The 24,586-nt window shown below is 43.3% G+C and overlaps 2 protein-coding genes and 1 long non-coding RNA gene across 10 annotated transcripts in view; 1 reads left to right on the top strand and 2 right to left on the bottom strand.

Annotated features, from left to right (window-relative positions):
* Positions 1-1,928: 1,928 nt before the first annotated feature.
* LOC112563707 (glycoprotein-N-acetylgalactosamine 3-beta-galactosyltransferase 1-like) lies at positions 1,929-13,596 on the bottom strand. 3 transcript variants are annotated; one of them, XM_025237971.1, is made up of 7 exons: positions 11,015-11,115; positions 7,504-7,638; positions 5,232-5,342; positions 4,816-5,093; positions 4,287-4,464; positions 3,749-3,951; positions 1,929-3,413 (listed from the first exon to the last, which is right to left on the bottom strand). In XM_025237971.1, the coding sequence occupies exons 2-7, from the start codon at positions 7,631-7,633 to the stop codon at positions 3,240-3,242; spliced, it is 1,074 nt and encodes a 357-aa protein (XP_025093756.1). In that variant the 5' UTR covers positions 7,634-7,638; positions 11,015-11,115; the 3' UTR covers positions 1,929-3,239. The 3 variants fall into 3 exon arrangements, with proteins under 3 accessions (XP_025093756.1, XP_025093757.1, XP_025093759.1); XM_025237972.1 differs by lacking the exons at positions 7,504-7,638; positions 11,015-11,115 and adding an exon at positions 13,575-13,596; XM_025237974.1 differs by lacking the exon at positions 7,504-7,638 and having other exon boundaries at positions 11,015-11,118.
* LOC112563709 lies at positions 11,043-19,993 on the top strand. Its single transcript, XR_003099100.1, has 3 exons — positions 11,043-11,170; positions 13,664-13,835; positions 14,164-19,993. It is a non-coding gene; the product is annotated as an uncharacterized LOC112563709 (long non-coding RNA).
* The window catches only part of LOC112563705 (glycoprotein-N-acetylgalactosamine 3-beta-galactosyltransferase 1-like), a 25,682-nt gene continuing 19,577 nt past the window's right edge, over positions 18,482-24,586 (bottom strand). For all 6 annotated transcript variants that reach the window (XM_025237967.1, XM_025237968.1, XM_025237969.1 and 3 more), the window contains 5 exons: positions 24,475-24,585; positions 24,052-24,329; positions 23,522-23,699; positions 22,971-23,173; positions 18,482-22,632 (listed from right to left, as the gene is read on the bottom strand). In XM_025237967.1, the coding sequence (XP_025093752.1) occupies positions 22,459-22,632; positions 22,971-23,173; positions 23,522-23,699; positions 24,052-24,329; positions 24,475-24,585 (944 nt within the window). In that variant the 3' untranslated portion in view covers positions 18,482-22,458. The remainder of the gene's footprint in view (positions 22,633-22,970; positions 23,174-23,521; positions 23,700-24,051; positions 24,330-24,474; position 24,586) is intronic.

Genomic DNA, 24,586 nt, shown 5'->3' with positions numbered 1-24,586 from the left:
ATTTAAGTTTCTGTCTACCTACTGCTTTTTTAAAGTTAAGGTCACCATACATTAATGTTGGAAAATGAACATGATTGTAAATGCGAAATTCTGACAATAATAGGTGACTTATGAGCTTCTAACATGTTTTGAATGTGGATGTTGATGAGTAGTTGTTGGATTGTGATAAGATATGGTAGAGGTATTTAGTATTTTAAATATAAATATACCATTCTATCTTTTTCTGCTGATTAAAGTTAAGAATATCAAAGGTTAGGCGTTCCCGATCTTTGAGATTTATAAATAGAAATAATGATATATTTTCCTATTGGTTTTTTTCGATCGTTGACTTTTATACAGCTATGTTGACTGACTGTTACTGTCCGCGCACAGTCTAGGCTATCAACAAGTGAAAAGTCTGTGTAAAGTTACAAGGAACAGTACTTAGAATTATGTAGGTCACTTTTTTTGGTCTGAGTTCTTTGTCCTCTCTGATTTCAATCTTATCCATATCTGTTCAACAGTCTAGCAAAGGAACTTACATTTTGAAAGACAACGAAGAAAAAAAAAAAATCAAGGGAAGTAAATCCTTAGGCCTTGCTTTTATATATTTGTAAGAGTTGTTACCCTTGTAAGGCTAAGGTCCGCTGGCGGCCAGGGCGTGGAGTCCAGTTTTGTTATAGCTTTGAACACATTATGTCAAGGCATACATTTATTCTCACCTGCACCAGAATGCGCAGAGAATATGTGGTGCACCTGCACATTTGATGCCCCAACAAGATTCGGCAATCAAAAAGCACAGGTTTCAGTGGTTTCAATGTGTGTGTACATGAGATGGGGAGCCAGTAATCACAATCAGGGCCTGTTGCAACTCCCTACTGCAGCCAGGGCCGTGCTTAGGGGCAGGCGGACGAGGCATCTGCCTAGGGCCCCGCGCTTTTGATTGATATGTGACTTTAGATCCCAACTAAAACCGTGTGATCGTGGCGTGAGGGCCCCGCACATGCCCTTTGCCTCGGGCCCCGCGGGGGCTAAGAACTGGCCTGACTGCAGCTATTAATTAGAAACGCATAATGCTGTTTCTTATATTTTTTTCTTCAACAAGAAAAATAAATCATTTTATCCCATAAGTTCAGTTTTAAAGCGATCACACTTAGCTCTCACAAACCCACACAAAGATCTAGCGATCTTCCATCATTCACTTTTTTTAAAAAATCGGTTTCGTTATTATCGACACTACGGCCTCTACTTTTAAAATTAACAAGCCTATGTTACACATTATCTGCCATTACTTGTCATTCCAGCAGGCTTCAAAATTTTCAATCTCCTGCCATTATCTTAGCTATTAAAGGTAGACTGCCAGAGTTAGAGTACTTTTGTAAGCAGAGTTTACCTCTAGCACCAGGATGGTTAAGCCATTGGAGGTTTTTCAGTCGCCCTGGGACCGATCTATCAAGTCCAACATGTTACCAGTGGCGGACTGGTCAGTCGGCAATTTGGATAATGCCCGGTGGGCCGATTTTGTTGAAAAGAATAACATTATAGACCTATTTTAGTGAGAAGGGCCGCTGTGTAAATAATTCCCGGGCCGCTTTAAAGCTCCAGTCCGCACGTGCATGTTACCCATGTCAATAAAACAGTTTAATCATCTTCGATTTTTTGCAAAGGTAGGTGGGGAAAAAAGTTAAAATAAGCACTAAATCATCTATCAGGTGTCCCGATTACCTTAGCGAGACCTTGCAGTGCTTGCCATTCTGGTGTTGTCGGTAGATGTGTATGTCACGTCTTCACAGCACATGTGTGCGTGTCCTGTACAGCCCCGTACAGCTGCCACTGCTATTAACATAGTACCTCGGGCTCTTATTTTAATCGCAATCCCTATTAAGTACAGTCAATTATCATTCTCCCAATTAACCAGCTGAATAAGAATTCTCAAGGCAGATCACACGTTAGTTATCTTAAGTTTGCATTTACAATTTGTCAATATCAGTGAGCACAGAAGAAAAATATACTAGATCTGTAAATGCATTAAAAGAAAAAAAGTTAGGGAAGACAAACATGCAAAGAGAAATAAAAGTGTGAAGAACGCTTTTACAACCATTTACGTGAGAGTAATGACAAATTAATTCACCCACATCCCATCTCCTCACATTTTTACTCCCCAGAGCCACCACCCCAGCCCTCACCCGCACGAGGGCATAACATTGTCGTCCAGGTGTTTTTTTGCGGATGCGCTGGCATGAAATAGCCATGGGCAGAAGGGAGGAACACCGTCGATATGACACCAGCTTGAGGAAAACAGGGAAGAAAACAGGAGGGCGAAATAAGGCTTTATCACGGTGAGAGATCGTCAGACTAACCAATTTATTGAAACAATAACGAAGTCCAGACACAAACGTACTTTTGTAACGGATGCAGGTACGGGTCACCTGATCCTGGGAGTCCCACCCCGCATGCCCCTTTTCGTCTGCGCATGAGTAATGGATGATAAGCCTAACGCTGACCAAATCCTAAGTGGGAGGGTGGGGAGAAGGGAAGATGATAAAACGTCTTAAAAAAAATGCGTTACTATCATCAACAAACGTCCTACCTGCACCTTTGCCCTCATTACAATTTTGTGCGGATTCCATACGGCTACACTATCGTGCGAAGAGAAAGATAAATAAGGAGGTGTGTGAATAATTCACAACAAATACATAGTACACACCTTTAAATTGCAACGTGGAAGACAGGGTATGGGGTGGGGTGGGGAATGAGAAGTGAGGGGACAGTGAAGCAGATCCCGCGCAACGCTCAACATGTGAAAGACGACAGCGACAGGTATAATTAGCATGTAGACGATGTAGTGATACTGAGGTAACACACTTTGAAGCAGCCCCAAAACACTGGCGAACCCTTAGTCTTTAAGCCAGGTAAAAAGACCGGTGACAGGCGTCCCATGTGTTCTCACAGTTAACTAAGTAAGTACATAAACCGCAACACTTACTCCGTCTTCCGCTGCCTTTCTCTCCCTCCTATCTTGGTGACTGAGGGTAGTTGCAAACTGATTCACAATCACCCTCCCAAACATGCAAAGCCTTGTAGACACAAATAACACCTTTGAAAGACACTCACTAGTTTCACTCAACGCCTGTCTTGTCTAGCAGCGCTCATATACCGCAACAGAAAACATCCTCCTTGCAAAATCACTTTCTTTCTGGGAAAGGGGCAGGTGATCTGAGGTCAAAGGTTGTATATATATATATGTGGCTCAAAGAGTCCTATATCCTAGTTGGATACACTTTCTGGCTCTTGAATGGAGCTCTGTTCAACATCTGTCTGCCGTTGATGATGCCGTACGCGTTGAGATGGTAGATGTAGAACTCCAAGACCAGCATCTTCTCAAGTGACACGTAGTGGAAGGTGATGGAGTAGTCGCTCATCGTGCCGATACCCTAATGACAACAACAACACAGACTTCATAACACGTGAATAAAGCTGCCAGTACTCCTATTAATGATCTGACCTGGATTTGAGGCCGAATCCTGTGACCCACCAATAGTCCTGTCAAGCTCCTAACCTGTTTCTGAGTAAGGCAACGCATAACACCTACAGCCCTGTCACATTCACCCTGTTAACAGGATGTAGGTAACGGGATGTAGATAACGGGATAACGCTTTGACCGGCCATTAAGTCCAGCCAGATATTAACTACAACTTCTTCCAACAGAAGATCCTGAGCTTTGAGAACATTGAACTATCCTTACACACCAGTTCTGACTTTTTCTCACCTTCCGGGCGCCGTTGGTATCGTACTGGTAGTACCAATCGGGATAGCCGCCAAACAGGAACGTCTCGGGGTCAAAGCAGTGGAAGCGACTACGGCCCATGACGTCAGAAGTGTTGGAGGTTCGAACCCCAAGCGTCTCCATGCACCTGCCCAGTTCTGCGTCCTCCGCGCCGCCATCTTGGCGACAGACTTTCGGGTCAGAACCTGGACGTATAACATGGACGTTCTGCTTGTAAATTCCCTCACTCCCCTCAACCTCTTTCTCTTTCCTTTACGCTACGACTGCTACTACTACTGCCACCACCACAAAGAACAGCTTGCCCAAGAAGAGAGCTGAATCAGGATAGCCAACCTTCCCTGTGTTGGTGAATGCGAGGGGAAAGAGAGAAAGGAGATAATGACGGCTCAGCGCGCGAGATAAGACTGAACAGAAAGAGAGAGAAAAAAAAGCGGGTGAGAATGAGAAGAGCGGGAGGAAAAAGTCTGTATTTCTAGAAGTTAGCAGCATCTGGCCACATGACATCATTGCCCTCACTGACCTTTCTCGTATAAGCGCTTGAGCGCTTCCTTGCTCAACACGTAGCCGCCGCCCCCGCTGTAGTAGCCCTGCTTGACGATGGTCTTGAAGTGATGGCCAAACCACACTGGCTCCCTCGTGTCTTCGTTGGACAGGAAGTAGCGCAGGTTCTCCACTATCACGTACGTGTCATCGTCCACCTGCACGACAACACATGACGTTTGCTTTTTCTTCCTAACTGTTAATTACGTTTTCCTTATTTGTTAATTTCGACCTCAATAGGAAGCAGCTTCTCATTTACCTTCGCTCCACATCTTTCATCCACCATCCCTCCACTTTCACATTCTCGGCGCGCTATCTGTGTGACCGGTTCTGTATTGTATGACATCAAGGCAAGAAATCCGAGCTTTACGAATACAAAGTTCACAAATTTCACCAACATAGCCCAGACATTCATATCCAGCCCTGACTTTCATAAACTCTATCCTGACCATCAAACCCCAGCCATAACAATTATATCCAGCCTAGACTTTCAAGAATCAAGCTCTGACCTTCATGAACCAGTCGGCGTCGTCCAAGTGGTGCTCGTAGACGTACCGGAAAACGTTCTTTGTCTCCGCCGTCACGTGCTCGCGGCCCTCGCTGACGTTGAGGCCGATGGTGGGGAAGTTCTCGTCCGTCTCGGAACGGAAGAAGAGCAACTTGTTGCAGCGCTTGCCCCACGTGTCGCGCACCACGCGCGCCTTGTCCTGCATATTGTTGGGCGACATCATCACCCACACCAGCACGCGCACCTCCTTCGCCAGCCGCCGCGCTTCCGACATGTCATCTGGACCACCAACATGACCGAGCACAATACTTAAAGGCTTATTTGCTTGTTTTTATTTATTAACTACTACTTCAGCTACAGGTCCATTTAAAAAAAAAATTAATTAAAAATCAAAACGAAGGAACAAAATGTTCTTACCGTGATGTGCATGTTCATCGTGGATATCCAGCATGATGCCGGGCCCATGCCTTTCGATGCTTCTGTCCCAGGCTTCGTGGTCATCCCTTTCGAATGCTTCCTCGCCGATAACTGCAAGCACATGCCGCACAGTTAGCAATATATCAGCTCATTATCTGCCCACAACTGTTCTCTTTATCTCTTTCTGTGCATGCATGCTTCTGAGGGAAAGAAAAATCGGTGACATGTCACGATAACCTCACACAGCTGAAAGCGAACAGGTTTGACTGAGAACTGCCAAGGACTTTTCCAGGACTACCTCTTACACCATTCCACTGAAACGACATATTCTTTTAATTTTATAATTAATAGGTGTAGGTGACGAAAATAAAGGTTGCTATGTTTACCACTGGTTAACAGAAACAAGACATTTACGGTGCATACATAGTGGGGGTGTCACCCGGTTACTATTATTTGCAGGTGTATGCAGACCGCTCCCTCTCTCCCTCTGTTAATCAGGCCATTCGGAAGCGTGTTAAGGCTGATTACCGGGGTGAAGAAGATTTCAGCACAAAGCTGGTGCAGTGTAAGGCAGTCATGAAAGCCAGGTAAAGGTTGCCTATTCAGATCCAGTTTTATGACCAACACCCTGAGCGTTTGGCCCAAAGTGACACTTATACGACCAGAATTCTGCTACAACCAGTATCAACAAATACAATGGAAGATGAACTGGAGGAAGAGAAAGAGAAGGGAGGTAAAAAGCAGACAGATAGAGGAGAATGAGGGGTGGGAGGAAAAGGGAAAAAAAGTGACACCAGTGGAATACAAAAGAACTACAGACTCAATATGTTATTCATGTCACTAAATGGCATAAGACTAGAGTGCTAGAGCACTAGATGAAAGTCACATGTCAATTATTTCTGACAAATGATTATTTGAGTCCGGAAATTTGCCGGGTTATCTCTCTAGGGACTCCTTGGTACACACGACGGCCTTTGAAAGCAGCCACCGCCACTTCAGAAGACTTGTAATGGATACTTTCTGTTTTCAGCTTGTGTTTAATGAATGTAAGGCAACAAACAGGGGTGAGGGCCAGGCACTGGGTTGATGGAAACGAAGAATTTTTTCAACATTTGCAGTAAACTGTTTTCCACTGGTGTGAGTTATGTGCCCATATGAACAAACCTCGAACTTTTCAAAGAAAAAAAGACGTCGAATCGCAGAACAGAAGCAAAGAGAAAAACTTGAATGTCTTTATATAAAGAACAAAAGAGGACGAATGGCTTCATCCTCAGAACAAAAGCTAGAAGTGATGTGCTTGCTCTGCGGTCATATACTCCACAGGGGGTGATAAGGAACAAGATTTGTTTGCTCGAGAACAGTACATAGAAAGCCATCATACAGCAAAAACAAAACAAAACAAAACAACAAAAAAAAAAAAACCAACAACAAACAAACATATATATAATATGGTGTTGTCCTGGAGGAACGCGTACATCAGAGTCACCCGAACATTTTCAGACCCCGGCTCCAAGTCAGGTTTGTCAGACCACGTTAGAGACTTTGCGTGCCTTAAGTTTAGTCTCTTGCGTGTCTCTATGTTGCACTGTAGGAAGACCAACCTCTGTACGCCGAAAGCAAGACAAAGCTATCATATATAATATAGGATATTTATATATAGCAAAGCTATAATTTATAATATAGGACAACTACCCATGAATAGAAACATATACGAAGGTGCTGTCCTTGTTAGCCCCATGTTTCAACATGTTGCAGGATCCCAACCACCAAGCTTACCTAATTCATTGGTCACAACACCTTTTTTTTAACCAAACCTAAAAATACAAAACGGCTTTATCAACATCAGAATGATGATGTTAAAGTGAGTATAAAAGAAGCCACATGGAAAATACTATGGGTGCACAGCGTGTAATAATTATGAGAGGAAAGGACATGACTGTTTGAAAGTTTGAAGACTTTCCGGCTTGAAATATCTGAATGGCGGTGTGACATTTTCCCCGTTGCATAACTAGAAAATTACTGTTATCTTATCTTATGCTGAAAAGTTTTGCTAAGGAAACTTCCAGATTCAGGAGATAAAAAAAACCTGTTAAAATAAAAATTGTTAGAGTCTTGTGTCCTCCACTACAAACATGTAATACATAATAAGCCCAAATGGACAATACTAATAAACTACGAGTTTGAGGCCTTTTATATTAGGGGGAGTGGGTGGTGCTTTTGTTTAATCCTCGGTCCTCAAAACAAAAATAATTGTTAAAAAAAGATCACGCACATAACTCATCGCCTGACGGCCTGCCCATGAATATCGGGTGGACTTGTTGATCCATTTGAACGACGGAAATCACAAAAGCCACGGTCAGGCCCACCAGTATTCCCAGCAGAAACTGCTTCTGCGCAGCCATCTTACCTGGACGACAGAAGGCAAACATGTTAGCAGACGTTTCCAACGGTTGTAAACCAGCAAGATGAAATCAATGACAGCTTCCTTAGCTCTACTCCGTCACACCAGCTTTGTTTAGCCAACGCGTTGTCGGAATGTTTTGTTTGTTGCCCCTCCCTTCAGCCCCGAAACAATCTCTTTAGAAGACTCATGTGGCTGCATACACGTGCGCACGCATGATGGAGAGGGGTGGGCATTGAGGGAGGGAGGATAACTGACGCCAACGATGATGATAATGAAGCTACACAGACCCCTTAACGACGGTCTTATTAACTGTCCTGTTGATTACTGTGTCTGATTAGACGGGTTATACCATGCACAGTTGTTGTTAAAAGTAACACAATGCATTAGCATCCAAGAAGCAAGTGATCCTCTAAAGTCGTCCTTAAATATGATGCTGAAGTGTCTTCTGATAAGCCTTGTTTACACTGTGGTGATCTGATACTTAGGGTCTGACCACTTTCAACTATTTACACAGCAGAATTTTAAGTGTAGACCTGGGTGCTGAGCTGTTTCCTTGAACTCACAGCTGTCTCAGTCAAATACAGTAATCGCAGCAGGATTATTTACATAGGTCATAAATAGATGGTCGAAGAGGAGTCAATGATGCTAAGCTGTTTATGCTAAATACTCTGTATGTTTAAACATCTGGAGAAACCTAAAGCTCATGTCAGGCTTATCTTTGCTGTCTTTGCTTGTCTCCACTACTGTTCATACTATATACTAACTGTTGTATAAACACAACAGATAGAAGCTTTCTTAGAAAATTTACTGATGACACTGCTTTGCTGTCACTTTCATATAATAATAAACACGTTCATAGTGGCACTCTTGCTGACTTTGTATGCTGGAGTGGCAAACACTTCCTTGTCTTTAATGCCCCAAAGACTAAGGAAATGATCTTCAACTTTAGATAAACAACCCTGAGGCAGTCATCAGTACTTTCCAGTTGACTCTCATAAATATTTAGGTACTATTTTCAATAACAAACTTAAATGGGACATCAACACTCAAACGAACCTCCGTAAGAGCCAGCAACCACTATACCTCCTATAGAAACTCAGATTTTTCTGTCAGCTCCATGATGGTCACTCGGTTCTATCAGCCTTTCATCGAAAGTCTCATCACATTTTCCTTTACCTCTTGGATCTAAAGTCTCTCCCTGGGAAACAGTCTTGTCTCCCTTGTTAATATCTGTTCCAAGATCACCAGAAGCCAATGGTCTTGGCCGCCTTTTGCCATCAGCAAATCCTTAGGAAGGCATCTGGTATCCTCTCTATTTCTGATCATGTGTTTGCATGTGAGTTTTCACTCCTGCAGTCTTGTTGTAGGTATGTGATGCCTGTATGCAGAACTGTCACCACAACTCATTCATTCCACATGCCATTTACTTGATCAACTCTGATACTGTATTAGCATGAGGTGACCAAAGGTCACCAACTGTATCTACTGTTGCTGGAAGTATGTCTACATGTGTGTGTATATATAGTGTGTGTGAGAGAAATTATTTCAATATGTATATTATGTATTTATCTGTATATTGCTCACATGAGGACTATCTGGAATTGCCCTTGTGTATTAAAAATTTAGATAATAATAAATCAGTTACATCATTGCTGGATACAATGCCTTGGACATGCAAGGAGATGACAGCCTGGAAGGTTGAGAAACACCTAGGCCTTATAAATGTTCCCCAAAATATACTGACCTTCTACTCATGCTGTTGGCACACAATACTAAAAACCAGAACTGGATAACATCCCAAAGACAATCAAAAAAAGTGAGAAGCAAAGTACTTCTTACCATTTCATGGTACCACATCAACCCAGTTTGAATGAGTATAAACAACAACGTACAGGATGCCACTATCTCTGGACAGAATTGCAGCAGAGCAATGCTGTATGTCAGTCAGAAGAGAGAAGACAATAGCAACCCTTTTTTTAAATATCTTCTAAACCACAAACTGGCTAGCTGATGATGGAAGATACATTTCTAAAATTTGATGATTAACAGACATACCTGGAGATCACCTTTGAAAAAATGGCTGAGAAGGAAGTAGCACTGAGGGAAAGAAAAAAAAAATCATGAAAAATACTTTGGCTGGAGTGACAAGGGAGGTGTTGGCAGTGGGGGATGGGCCAACGAGAAAATCCTCATGACCATGCATCAAGGAACTGTAAGACAATGACTGATATTTGTTGTGCAATGTCACTTGGAAAATAAATTATTCTTCTCCTTCTTAACATATTCCCAATCTCTCTCTCTTGCGGGCTGCCCACACTAATAGGCTATCCAAGATGAGAGAAGCACTGAAAAATATCAATTGTCTGAAAATGATACTGCAGTAGATGTCCTCACACGCTAGTATTGAAGACAATGAGCTGGTTATCAGAATGGCAAAACTTGAGGCTAAAGGCAATCAGGATGAAAACAGAGACGAAGACCCTCATTAAAGCTCTGCACAGATCACCATAGACACCAGATAGCTATCATCATCTTTCCAGATCAGACAAGATGATTTTCTTCCTGAGAGCAGAGGTAGCACACCAACTATACCAAAAACTACACCTGGTATCATTTCTAATGTTTTCTTGTTGGGATGCAGAACAGATAACAGAACACATTCTTCAAGAGAATAGTGTCCTCCTGAAAGTGATGGGGGGAAGTATGGCCTTTTCAGTACCCCTTGACATCAAGCTGTGTGTAAGTTCTGTGGAAGCTCTCTAGATGATTATTAGCTTCAAATGTAATCAAGGCAAAAAACATTAACAACAATACAAATCCGTTTCTCCTTCTGCATAATAATTTTTAAAGAAATGTAGAAAAAATAGTTAGTACATTTTTCTTTTGCATTATTTATAGCTGTTTTAATAGCATTAGCAGGAACTAAAGAAGCAACACACGATCCTTTCATAATCTTTCAATCAATTCAATCAATCAATTTCCCTGACTCATACACATGCACAAAGAAAAGGGTGAAATAAGTCTAACACATCTCCTCAACATCAGCATTTTCTGTTTCATTTTAACCTTCCATCATGAGTGCATTGGGCTAATAACGTGGTACCATGATAAACAAGCTGGGACAAAAGAGATATAGATAAAACTTTAACAAAGCTAAGGCATGCCCTCAAACATTTATCGGGTCTCTGGTTACACTGACATGACACACAACCAATGAATCTGGGGATGGAGTGGGGAATTTGAAATCTTACTTTAATGCCTGAACATGAAACAGTTTTTTAAGTTATATAACAATAGACTGATCTGATCTTGTTGAAGGGGTATACACTAGTTGACTAAAACTATATTTGCATTATTTTCATTTCATACACACTGATACCTGTGAATATTTTGTTCACTCATCATCAAGATCTAGTGACGGGACAAGACCAACTGTCCACCACTGCGCCTCTAACGGTTTGCTCTTTCGCGACTTCGTGACAGGAGAGCTCTCCGGAAGTCTTCAGAGTCGGAGAGTGGAGAGGATGCCAGGACGGTATACGACTTTAATTTGTTATTCGCAATCGACTGTCATACTTTTTGGCTTCACAACCTAGTTTTACTTGAGGGCACCGACTTCTAAACCCATACTTGGACTAGATTTGAAAATATAATAAAATGAATACAATAAAGGATGGTAAAAGAGAGATCGAGAAAAACTTTGATCAAACTGATGATAGCGATGATGAGGATAAAGATAAATGTCAATAAATAATGAAAATTATAAACTGATGAATACATAATCTAGCTTTGGCCTTAGCATTACTAACAATGCATGTAATAATAATAATAAAGGCATGATTTATATAGCGCACACTCACGCTCGTAAGGAACGACTGTTCTTAGCGCTTGAGGCAAAAACGGAGACGGAAAACAGACGGAAGACCGAAACAGTAGTGATGAATAATACTAGGAGACAAATATAAAAAACACAGAGTGATCAACGCTGTTGAGATAAGAAACAGAAAACGGATGGAAGGACAGGGACCTCAGATTTCTCGTTTCGAAAGTTTATTAGGATAATCGAGCTTCGCTGATTGGCCGTGCCAAACGGTTTTGGACCAAATTAAGGCTCTCTATCGAAGAAAAAAATCAAAATCAAAATCAAAACAGACTTTATTGTCTGCCCAGGAGGACAGAAATTTGTCTTTGCTCACATACCCATACAGACATTTAACAAACAGTTAGGAGTAAAAGTGAGGAGTAAAATAGTGTTGATTGCACCAGTCCATCAAGGCAGTGTATGTTTATCCTAACAACAAACCTTGGGTGACCAAGGGCCTAAAAGCACTGCTGAACAAAAAGAAACATTTGTTCATCACGGGCAGAAGCCCACGACAGAAGATTAGTACATAGAGAGGACCATGATGCTATCCGTTGGGTGAACAGAGGCTCTACGAGCATACTAGTTAGTCCGCTTTCAGTAGTTTGCCGGTGGACCAACGAGTGTCGACGAGATTGAAACAGAGGTCGAGTTAGCTCTCGCCATAAACCCGATGTGTCAGAATGCGGCTCGTGGTTACATCTTGAGCTCGCTGGAGGGACCTGCCAGACGTCGAGTGTTGATGCTTCCGCATGACGCAAGAGATACGCCGAGAAAGATCTTGGGTGTCCTAGTGGAGGCGTACGGCGAACGGAAAGATGTCGACATCAGTGCCACAGCAACGTGATGAGGTGGTCGACGAATACGCCGCGAAGCTCCAGAATTTAAGCAGGCGAGGTAGAAGGCGGCGCAGAGCGTCGAAGTGGCGGCGATTGACACCATCTCGGAGGACTGCAGCCCGACCGGTCAGGGAAAGTGACTGCCCCCGTCGTCCATAACAGGATGACAGGGAAATAAAGTGTAGCTGGCCTGACTGGAAAGTGTCCGACGGCGGAGGTTGTCATTTATGGCAGTTGAGTGATGGCGTCGCTCGACACCGGCAGTGAGGTAACGACGGTCACTGACGAGTGGGCACAAGGGCACATACAGGACTTACAGCTAAAACAAACTCAGGAGTGGCGGTGGTGGACATGTTTACGGCCAGCGTCTGAGGACGTTCCTATCCTGGTGGTCAAGGACCTGGTCGATGTGGTCACAAGTGAGCGCAGGAGGCGCGTGTCGCTTCTACTAGGGAAGAACGTCCTTGATCGGATAATGGACTCTACCGCAGATGTGGCGCAGGCAGTACAGGCAGCCGTGCATGAAGCTCATCTTGAGAAGACATTGTCAACAAAAGGACTGGCTAGGGCCGCTGGCAACACGCCCGTTCCAGGATGCCAATGGGTCTGACGTCCACACCAGCCACTTTCCAGAGGTTAATGCAGACCACCATGCCGAACTGTTTAATTTCAGTCCTTCTTGTGTACCTAGACGATCATTTGGTATACTCCAAGATAAAGGACATTCAACTGCGGGAGGCGCCATACCTTCAGGATGACGACAGTGAAGAGGAAACGCCAGGGTGGTATGCTACTCTTCCAAACCATCACCACAGAACTCTTGTGACAATGCCTGTGGTGCCAGAAGTAACAGTGTCTGTGGTGTCAGATGACAGTACCAGAAATGAGTCCCTATCGTGTCCGAACCGCGCAGATCGCAGCGACTTACCGCGAGACAGACAACAAACTCGCACAAAGTGTAGGATGAAACAGTTCGTGCGACGCTATGCCATGGCATAGAAGAAAAAGCATCTGTTCTTCACAAACGGTGGGAACATCCTGTCGTAAACTCTCAACATTTTCTAAATATATCCTGTCATTACCCCCTTCCTAGAAACAGATACATAAATAAAAAAATCTTTGTCATAGATGATAGAATATTACAAAACATTTAGAATCTAAAATAAAACCCTCTGAATTTATGACGCAGGAAACTACCTTTAAAAAACTATTAACCTCATTCATTAAAAATCCCTTGCCTTCCATATTCCAAATCCTTGTTTTTTGACATGACCTCTCTTCCCGCCGCGTAACCCAAGCTTTTTTTTTTTGCCTTTACCACTCCTAGAACACATGTCAACTTCCAGGAACTCTTGTACTCACGACTGCACGACCCGGGACTGATCCCCGCCGCTGAAGAAGAAGCCGGTCATCGTGCGCACCACAGCCACCAGCGCTGTCACGATGCCTATCCGGGCCTGACCTCGGCCTCCCTGCAGGACAGACCAGTTCACAATAAGGTCAGGGTTCTCTAAGAAACATTCGGTTAACTCACACGGACTTCAAAGCTCTATCACAAACACTTGAAAATAAACCTCTCTAGCACGAACTCTCGAGAGAGCACAGACAAATGAATGAGGGAACAAGCGAACGAATGAATTTTTGAGAGGGAGAGAGAAAAGATTCTAAAGAAAGCTTCACTTCATCTGCACTTTCGAAGCCAAATACCGATGCAAGTGTTTCTTACAAAACTAAAATTTAATATTACATTTCCATCATCTGTTACACATTATTTGTTTGCTGATTATAACAACTGCTGAATCTATCACTCATTCACAAATGCTGCAGAATGTATGAGCAAGAAAAGACCCGATACTCGCCGCCATCAGAACGATAGTGTTATAAACTTCGGCATTCATCTCGTCCAGCCCACCTCCCACTAGCACCAGACTTTTCCCGCGGACTCCTCCAACCACTAAAGTGGACACAACGAGCAGGAGGGAGGCTGCTGCAGTACACAGCGACCTCCGACACGCGCTGGCGCTGACCAGGTGAGCCATTGTCCTGAGTCTTGAAGTCTGCACCGGACCCTGGCGTTACCAACTGATCGGCTCTGAACGCTCTGATGACTTATATAACCGATGGTTTTTTTTCTGGGCAATAAATGAAAGTAAGCCTAATACGTGGTCTGGCACAAAAGTAGTAGAGGATGACTGTCGGTGCGCATGACGGAGATGAGGTCAGAGTGACAAGAGTTGTCCAATCAGTGAGAGTTACCTTAGTTTTTTTTTTCTAAAATTTCGGGTTAGGTTATAGTGTTCAGAGTAGCAATAAGGGTAGGGGAAGGTTATGTTTAGGTTTTTAGGGGGGAGGTTTACGGTTAGAGATAGGGTACTGACTGGCGGAGAAGCAGACGAAGTGACTTCCGGTACAATCAGAAAGCGTTGCGTTACTGATGTAAACTTACAGTCGAGTTTTCGGTATTTTTACCTGTGATGTTAGTCTCAGATTGACTTTTACAAGTAGCGTAGCAGTTACAATGAAGAAGAAACGTGTTATTTAAGTTTCTGTTTACCTACTGCTTTTTTAAAGGTAAGGTCACTATACATTAATATTGAAAAACGATCATGATCATGATTGTATATGCGAAATTCTGACAAGAATAGGTGACTTATGAAGTTATGAGCTTTAAAATGTTTTGAATGTGGATGTTGATGAGTAGTTGTTGGATTGTGATAAGATACGGTAGAGGTATTTAATATACAGTGACTGACTGTTGCTGTCCGTGCACAGAACGAGAAAAGAACGAGGACGTCACGAGACACACAACGATGTGTTTACACAGATTGTCGCTGACACAGGAAAATCAAGGGACTTCCACAGAACAGTGATTTTACGAGTACACAAAGCGATGGGGACTGACGATGTTGTTTTCGTGGTCCAGATTATTTAATTCTTTAGATCTTGTGGCGTTTATCAGTGAGGGCAGGGAGGGGTGTGCCGAGGAAGAAGTCTAAGCTATCAAAAAGTGATAAAGTTTCAAGGAATAGTACTTAGAATTATGTAGGTCACTTCTTCTTTTTTTTTTTTTTTTTTTTGATTGAGTTTCTTGTCTTCTTGAGCGCAGTCTTATTCACGGGAGGTAACTCTTTAGTACTTGCTTTTATATATTTATAAGAGTTGTTGCCCTTGTAAGGATCGTGTCCGCTGGCGGCCAGTGTAGAGTGTGGTGTCCAGAGGGCCCGTTGCAACTCCCTACTGCAGCTATTAATTAGCAACGCATAATGCTGTTTCTTATATTTCTTCTTCAATAAGAAAAAATAAATCATTTTATCCCATAAGTTCAGTTTTAAAGCGATCACACCCAGCGCCCACAAAGATCTAGCAATCTTCCATCATTCACTTTTTGTAACAATCGGTTTCATTATTATCGACACTACGGCTTCTACTTTTGAAATTAACAAGCCTATGTTACACATTATCTGCCATTACTTGTCATTCCACCAGGCTTCAAACTTTTCGATCTCCTGCCATTATCTAAGCTATTAAAGGTAGACTGCCAGCAGAGTTTACCTCTAGCACCAGGATGGTCAGGCCATTGGAGGTTTTTCAGTCTCCCTTGGACCGATCTATCAAGTCCAACATGTTACCCATGTCTATAAAGCAGTTTTATCGTCTTTGATCTTTTGCAAAGGTAGGTGTGGAAGAACGTGAAAATAATCACTAAATCATCTATCAGGTGTCCCGATTACCTGAGCCTGACCTTGCAGTGCTTGCTGTTATCGGTAGATGAGTAGGTCACACTCCCTCAAAGCACATGCTGTGTACGTGTACAGCACCGTACAGCTGCCACTGCTATAAATGAAAGTACCTCGGGCTCTCATTTTACTCGCAACCAATCCCTATGGAGGTCAACTGTCATTCTCTCAATTAAGTTTGCATTAGCAATTTGTCAATATCATCATGGAACACAGAAGAAAAATATACTGGATCTGTAAATACATTTTTTTAAAAGTTAGGGAAGACAAACACGCAAAGAGAAATAAAAGTGTGAATAAGGATTTTACAACCCCTTACTTGAGCATGACAAATTAATTCACCCCCACCCCATCTCACATTTTTACTCCCCTGAGTTCCCCCCACCCCAGCCCTCACGCGCAAGAGGGCATAACACATTGTCCTCAGGTGTTTTTCTTTTCCTTTTTTTGAGGATGAGCTTGCGTGACATAGCCGTGGGCAGAAGGGAGGAGAACTGTCGATATGACACGAGCTTCAGGAAAAAATAACGGGGAAATAATTTGTGACCATAACTTCGTAAAGCTCGTGTCCGAGCTCACAAACACAAACACACGCACACGCTCACAACACTACATACTATTTGGTGCTGTTTTAATGTTTCCGTCCGAAATGAGGCTTTCACGAAACTTATTTTTCTCCTCCGCGAATGTTTTGCACGGAACAGGACTTACAGGTTTCATCGAGATTGTACCGGAGTGGTGAGGGAGGTTGGGGTAAGGAAGGAGGACATGAACACGTCGTCCAGGTCCCATGTTAACCGTCATCACTTCGTGATAATGTGAGCAAGAAGGGCCGGGAAGTTGGCAGTTGGGAGTGTGGTGGTGGGGGGAGCGGTCGATGGGTCCTGGTAGATGTACTCCACCACCACTTTCCTTGCTGACGCACATCGGACGGCGACTGTCACCCGCAGTGAACGAGCAAACGCAAACAGGTTCCCTCGCGCAGTTTTTGGTCAACCGTCAGGTACAGGCCATCTGCTGTGTGAGTGAACAGCTCTCACCAACAGCTGCTGTCTCTGGTCTCCGAAAGACGAGTGAGAGGCTCCACATCAAGCTGGCGGTCGTTACTTCAAAGACCTGTCACGTGCCTTTTTGCTGTTACCAAGGAAACTGGAGATTTGGGACTGGGGAGAGGATATGTGTGTGGGTTTGAAAGAGGGTTAGGAGAGGTGGGTCATTGTCCGCATTGAGGCCTCAGGTGGTGGGTACATGTGCTGGAGCTCTTGCCTGTTGATCATAGTCTGCACCAGGGCGGTCTGGTGGCGCGACGGTTAGCACCTGTCACCGATACAGTTGAGGGTTGACTGTCCTGGGTTCAGCTTTCGTCTCGGGCACGCTGTTCTTTTTTTATGTGTCATCTGTTTACGGGGGCCGGCCGCCTTGCCGTGATATATATAGCCTTAGTTGCTGGCTCGGAGCAAAACAAAAATTCCTCCTCCCTCTTTGCCCGTATTGATGAAGCTTAGCGGGGGCGTGTACTGCGGATGATGGATCCCTCCGTTTGACGTTTCCCACGTCCTCGATGTGTTTATTCTAGAGTTTATGTCTTTAGGGTTTTACAGTTATATGTATACTATCTTCAGCATTCAGTTTTCTATCAGTCTGTGTCATGTTTTAACTAATGCTGAATTACTTATGATTTAATTTTTACTTTGTTCCAGTTTGTTCGACATTTTATGTGTTTTTTAAGTTACATATCCGAGCTATTGTGTTTAAACGTACGATTATATCTTTATCAGAACTTTAGAGCTGTGTGAAAATCATTGCAGTCTCTTGTAAATGCACAAACACTTGACTTCAGTAGTCGGCGGCTGGGAAATGTCAGCATTTTTTCCTTCTCTAGCGAAACGCTATCATATTTCAGACAGCGAACGACTAAGGACTTTATGGAGACACAAGAGCTTATGCAACCAACTCCAAACGGTTTATATAATCGTACTATCGTGCCACATTTTATTTTTCTGAACTAAAACACTTTTTTTTACGTTTTGAAAATACTTGGTTGCCAAGATTTACACAACATTCCGAACAATTGTGTTAAAGTTTACACGGTTTACACAGCGCTGAAAGGAAAGATTGGAAGGGTAGACAGCAAGGTACGAAGACTGTTGGAGTTCAACATGCAAGTAGTGAGAATGACAAACATCAGTTAAGATAAATACCCTTGAAGCATTCCTCCTTAGAAGACACGCACAGCCACCCACACAACCTGCCCACACACCCACATCCTTACAAGAACAATTATATATAAATATAAGCAAGGAAGTTGATCAATGTCTATCTACTCTAGGTAAGTACACTGTGCATCTTCTTAAAATGTGGCACTAAAAATAGTTAATGTACTGTTGAAATCAAGAGAAAGCAAGTCATTAAAGAAACAATTTATTAGATTAATTTCTTCCAAGTCATTCATATCACCTTCAAAAATCATGGATGAAGTAAACTGCATGAGTGATGAGCAGATGTGAATTACAGGAGTGAAGTATGCTGACACAAGAAGACACTAGTTACAGTGCTGCGTGACACAACGACACAGACTACAGGGTGAAATGTTCCAGGTGACACATCATATGCACAGCAGGACTAGCAGTGTGCTAAGTATATATATAAAAGATGGAGCTTTCACATCCTTATACCATTAATAGACTCTGATCCACTTTCCAGGAGCGTCCTCCTTATAAATACTTACAGGGCCTTACTTTACACGCGCTTTTGTTTTATATTCCGAAACAAGTTGTTCATAGATGGAAATGCAGACCTACCTAAGAAATAATTTTGCGAAAAGCAAAAATCACTTCAAAGTAGAAGAACGCCGAGGGAAAACGTGAATGGGATGATAATCATCTGTACAGAAAATAATGTATTTCACATCGTTACATCGGCAGTTAAGGAGCCAGTCAAAACGCTCAGAGCAATGGTGTGCCGTTGCTGCTGACAACGATGATACCGGAGGCTGCGCAAGTAAAAACCAGTATGAATCAGAACGCACTACACACTTTTGTAGCGAAACTGGATATAAATAGTCTAACATCAGATACTACATGAGCAGTGTAACAAGATCGTGGCTGCAGAAGGCTTGAATACTTAACCGAAAAACAGTCTTTAAGATTTGTAAGGCACATACTGAATGAAGCATTTCGTTACTAAAGCAAAAGGGGAAAAAAATCGAGGGTGCTTCAAAAATAAAAACATTTTTAGAGGCCGGTATTGTTATAGGCAAGATTAGGCAGGACAGTACGCCCCCCACTGAAATAATGACCAGTCTGATGATCATGCACATCGATCACAGTTTCCTCAAGTTAATCTGAAAACAATGCCACAGTAACCTGATTAAAATGAAGCTTGGTACGCCTTTCCTTCTTCTTCTCTCTCTCACTCACATATATCAGCATATCAACGCACAAAATATGGCAAAACAATTAAAAATGTTGGTGCACCCCGACAATTTTAAGCCACTGGCTTTACAACGTGCACAGTATATAATTAGATGTCCTCTGAATTTTACGCTTGTCAACGTGATTCCCTTGACTAGACTGACAAGGGCCGAGTGATATCAAGGAGAAAAACCAACTGTAACACAAATTGTAAGCCGAGACCTAAAACTCTCTCACACTCACACATACAAGGTTATCCAAAACAAGGGGTGGGTGGGATGGGAAAGTGTGTGTTTGGGGCGGAGGGGCGAAGTAAGAACAATTTAATGCAACTTTCAACAGAGTACAAAGTACAGTGGCAACATTATTTACAGGTTCCTTCAAAATAAGTCTGCGCTTGAGTCGACCATTATCATTACCATCATTTCAAACGTAACTGTCAATATAATTATCTTCCATTATTGACAGTCTTCGTAAACATTTTCTCGCAGGGAAGGGTTAAAAAGAAAAAAAAAAACCAAACACCTCCAGGATGGTTGGTTGGTTAATTGTTCACGTTGTGCCACACACGAAGGTTTATCACGGTGAGAGATCGTCAGACTAACCAATTTATTGAAACAATAACGAAGTCCAGACACAAACCACTTTTGTAACGGTCTGCAGGCACGGGTCACGTGATCCTGGGAGTCCCACCCCGCACGCCCCTTATCGTCTGCGCATGCGTAATGGATAATAAGCCCAACGCTGACCAAATCCTAATTGTGCGAGGGCACAGCTTTTATGCACCTTTTATAAACTCCCGCTAAACCAAAAATGTGAACTCGATCTTTTTGTTGAGGAGACAACAGTGTTTGTGCAAAAAAGGACAAGGTCGTGTCCTTGCGCCAAACACATTTACTGAAACTTTTGTCTGGGTCTGAGAAAGACATGCAAGAGGGTAGAATATACACCAGCCCCCTCCACCCTTCTGTATATTCGTATTTACAGAAATCTATTCAACGAAACAGAAACCAAACAAAATCCCATCAAAAAGTGAATAAAAAACCTCCACCATAACAATTACAGGACGCAGAAATCAATTCGGACATGAAAAGTTCAATAGATTAGTGGTTTGGTTTGTGCCCGGGCGACCCTCAGGTTGGTTCGTAAATTTTCGCAATATCTGTCTATCCTGTGTGTTTTGATTCACTTCCAGATACACTCAGCTTCGAGGGGGAAAAACCCCCAAACATTTCTCATCAACATACGGAGGCTGCTGCTCTTCCTACTGGAATTTTAAAAAAAAACCACAAGCAACGTACTAACCACTTGTTTCCACGGTAGGCAAAATGAGCTTGTTAAAAAAGCACCTCTCTCGCTTTCTCTCAATTGGTCCTCCCCAAAAATAAACATTTTTCAACGAGCACACAACTCCATCACTTCACCACCAAACCTTTCTTTATTGCTCCTCGTCCACCATTTGTGTCAACCGCTCAAGTGTGGATGGACGAAGGTTGAAGGGTGGTGACCTAAAACAGTTGAGAACCTGCTGTTGGAAGGTAAAAGGCCCCAAGATTGCACCTCCAAACTCCCCATCCCTAAAATTCACCCTTATCTTATTCATACCTTATCTCACCCGATTCCTTCCTCTTCTCTTTCATTCTTTCCGTCATCCTAGCCATTAAAAAAAAAAAAGTGAGGCTAGACAATGGAACTTCGTGGCTCGTGGCTCCCTGCTCAACGACCCGAGAAGCAGTTTTAAAATCGCGACCTTTTTTCGTGCAGCGCTTAGGAATGTTAAACATTTTTTTAATTTAACAGGTGATCTTGACCTTAGTCGAGATTATCGCTAGAAGACACACACACACACTCTCTACTTATCACCTTTTGGTATCTCAAGTTTAAGGTGGGCACAGAGTGAAAGGAAAGCAGCTTTAAGTACGTGACACATAGTCAGTAAGATGGTTTAGTCATAAATATAGTTCTATATATATATAAAACTTGTAATGCTCAACACGGTGAAAACAACATACTGAAACACAGTTGAAATGAAAATGTTTCACGTTAAAAGCTTACCAATTGCAAGATGGCAAAGAGAAGCAGGTAAAAGAAAACCTTTTCTGATCTACAAGATTGAAAATGGAGTTAATTAAAGAATTTATTTTTAAAAATAGTACTTGAATTTTTTTCCAAATTTTATGACTTGCATTCAAGATTCATCAACTATACTGACTTTCTTCGAGGAGGGTGGGGGGAAGGGAAGTATCGTAACGTTTGATGATAAAACGTCTTCGAAAAATGCGTTACTATCATCAACAAACGTCCTACCTCCACCTTTGCTCTGCTTACAATTTTGTGCGGACTCCATACGGCTACACTATCGTGCGAAGAGAAAGATAAATAAGGAGGTGTGTGAATAATTCACAACAAATACATAGTACACACCTTTAAATTGCAACCTGGAAGACAGGGGATGGGGTGGGGTGGGGAATGAGAAGTGAGGGGACAGTGAAGCAGATCCCGCGCAAAGCTCAACATGTGAAAGACGACAGCGACAGGTATAATTAGCATGTAGACGATGTAGTGATACTGAGGTAACACACTTTGAAGCAGCCCCAAAACACTGGCGAGCCCTTAGTCTTTAAGCCAGGTAAAAAGACCGGTAACAGGCGTCCCATACGTTCTCACAGTTAAGTACATAAACCGCAACACTTACTCCGTCTTCCGCTGCCTGTCTCTCCCTCCTATCTTGGTCACTGAGGGTAGATGCAAACTGATTCACAATCACCCTCCCCAAACATGCAAAGCCTTGTAGACACAAATAACACCTTTGAAAGACCCTCACTAGTTTCACTCAACGCCTGTCTTGTCTAGCAGCGCTCATGTACCGCAACAGAAAACATCCTCCTTGAAAAATCACTTTCTTTCTGGGAAAGGGGCAGGTGATCTGAGGTCAAAGGTTGTATATATATATATGTGTGGCTCAAAGAGTCCTATCTCCTAGTTGGCTGCACTTTCTGGCTCTTGAATGGAGCTCTGTTTAGATTCTGTCTGCCGTTGATGATGCCGTACGGGTTGAGATGGTAGATGTAGAACTCCAAGGCCTGCATCTTCTCAGGTGACACGTAGTGGAAGGTGATGGAGTAGTCGCTCATCGTGCCGATACCCTAATGACGACAACAACAACAAAGACTTCATAACACGTGAATAAAGCTGCCAGTACTCCTATTAATGATCTGACCTGGATTTGAGGCCGAATCCTGTGACCCACCAATAGTCCTGTCAAGCCCCTAACCTGTTTCTGAGTAAGGCAACGCATAACAACTACAGCCCTGTCACATTCACCCTGTTAACGGGATGTAGGTAACGGGATGTAGATAACGGGATAACGCTTTGACCGGCCATTAAGTCCAGCCAGATATTAACTACAACTTCTTCCAACAGAAGATCCTGAGCTTTGAGAACATTGAACTATCCTTACACACCAGTTCTGACTTTTTCTCACCTTCCGTGCGCCGTTTGTATCGTACTGGTAGTACCAATCGGGATAGCCGCCAAACAGGAACGTCTCGGGGTCAAAGCAGTGGAAGCGACTACGGCCCATGACGTCGGAAGTGTTGGAGGTTCGAACCCCAAGCGTCTCCATGCACCTGCCCAGTTCTGCGTCCTCCGCGCCGCCATCTTGGCGACAGACATTCGGGTCAGAACCTGCACGTGTCACACAGACGTTCTGCTTGTAGTGCTGAAGACTAAATTCCCTCACTCCCCTCCACCTCTTTCTCTTTCCTTCACACTACAACTGCTACTATTACTGCCACCACCACAAAGAACAGCTTGCCCAAGAAGAGAGCTGAATCAGGATAGCCAACCTTCCCTGTGTTGGTGAATGCGAGGGGAAAGAGAGAAAGGAGATAATGACGGCTCAGCGCGCGAGATAAGACTGAACAGAAAGAGAGAGAAAAAAAAGCGGGTGAGAATGAGAAGAGCGGGAGGAAAAAGTCTGTATTTCTAGAAGCGAGCAGCATCTGGCCACGTGACATCATTGCCCTCACTGACCTTTCTCGTATAAGCGCTTGAGCGCTTCCTTGCTCAACACGTAGCCGCCGCCCCCGCTGTAGTAGCCCTGCTTGACGATGGTCTTGAAGTGATGGCCGAACCACACCGGCTCCCTCGTGTCCTCGTTGGACAGGAAGTAGCGCAGGTTCTCCACTATCACGTACGTGTCATCGTCCACCTGCACGACAACACTTGACGTTTGTTTTTTCTTCCTAACTGTAAATTACGTTTTCCTTATTTGTTAATTTCGACTTCCATAGGCAGCAGCTTCTCATTTACCTTCGCTCCACATCTTTCATCCACCATCCCTCCACTTTCACATTCTCGGCGCGCTATCTGTGTGACCGGTTCTGTATTGTATGACATCAAGGCAAGAAATCTGACCTTTACGAATACAAAGTTCACAAATTTCACCAACATAGCCCAGACATTCATATCCAGCCCTGACTTTCATGAACTCTATCCTGACCATCAAAACCCCAGCCATAACAATTATATCCAGCCTAGACTTTCAAGAACCCAACTCTGACCTTCATGAACCAGTCGGCGTCGTCCAAGTGGTGCTCGTAGACGTACCGGAAGCCGTTCATAGTCTTGGCCGTCAGGTGCTCGCGGCCCTCGCTGACGTTGAGGCCGATGGTGGGGAAGTTCTTGTCCGTCTCGGAGCTGAAAAAGAGCAACTTGTTGCTGCGCTTGCCCCACGTGTCACGCACCACACGCGCCTTGTTCTGCAGATTCTTGGGCGCCGTCATCACCCACACCAGCACGCGCACCTCCTTCGCCAGCCGCCGCGCTTCCGACACGTCGTCTGGACCAGCAACATGAACGTGCAAAATACTTAAAGGCTTAGTTGCTTGTTTTTATTTATTTTCTACAACTACTTCAACTACAGGTCCATTTTAGAACCTTTTTTTAAAATTAAAAATCAAAACGAAGGAACAAAATGTTCTTACCGTGATGTGCATGTTCATCGTGGATATCCAGCATGATGCCGGGCCCTTGCCTTTCGATGCTTCTGTCCCAGGCCTCGTGGTCATCCCTTTGGAATGCTTCATCGCCGATAAC

This window comes from Pomacea canaliculata, linkage group LG5 (assembly GCF_003073045.1).
Source record: "Pomacea canaliculata isolate SZHN2017 linkage group LG5, ASM307304v1, whole genome shotgun sequence".
In the NCBI taxonomy this organism is placed as follows: domain Eukaryota; kingdom Metazoa; phylum Mollusca; class Gastropoda; order Architaenioglossa; family Ampullariidae; genus Pomacea; species Pomacea canaliculata.
Note: the sequence above shows the minus strand (reverse complement) of the source record. Positions and strands in the feature narration are given on the sequence as shown.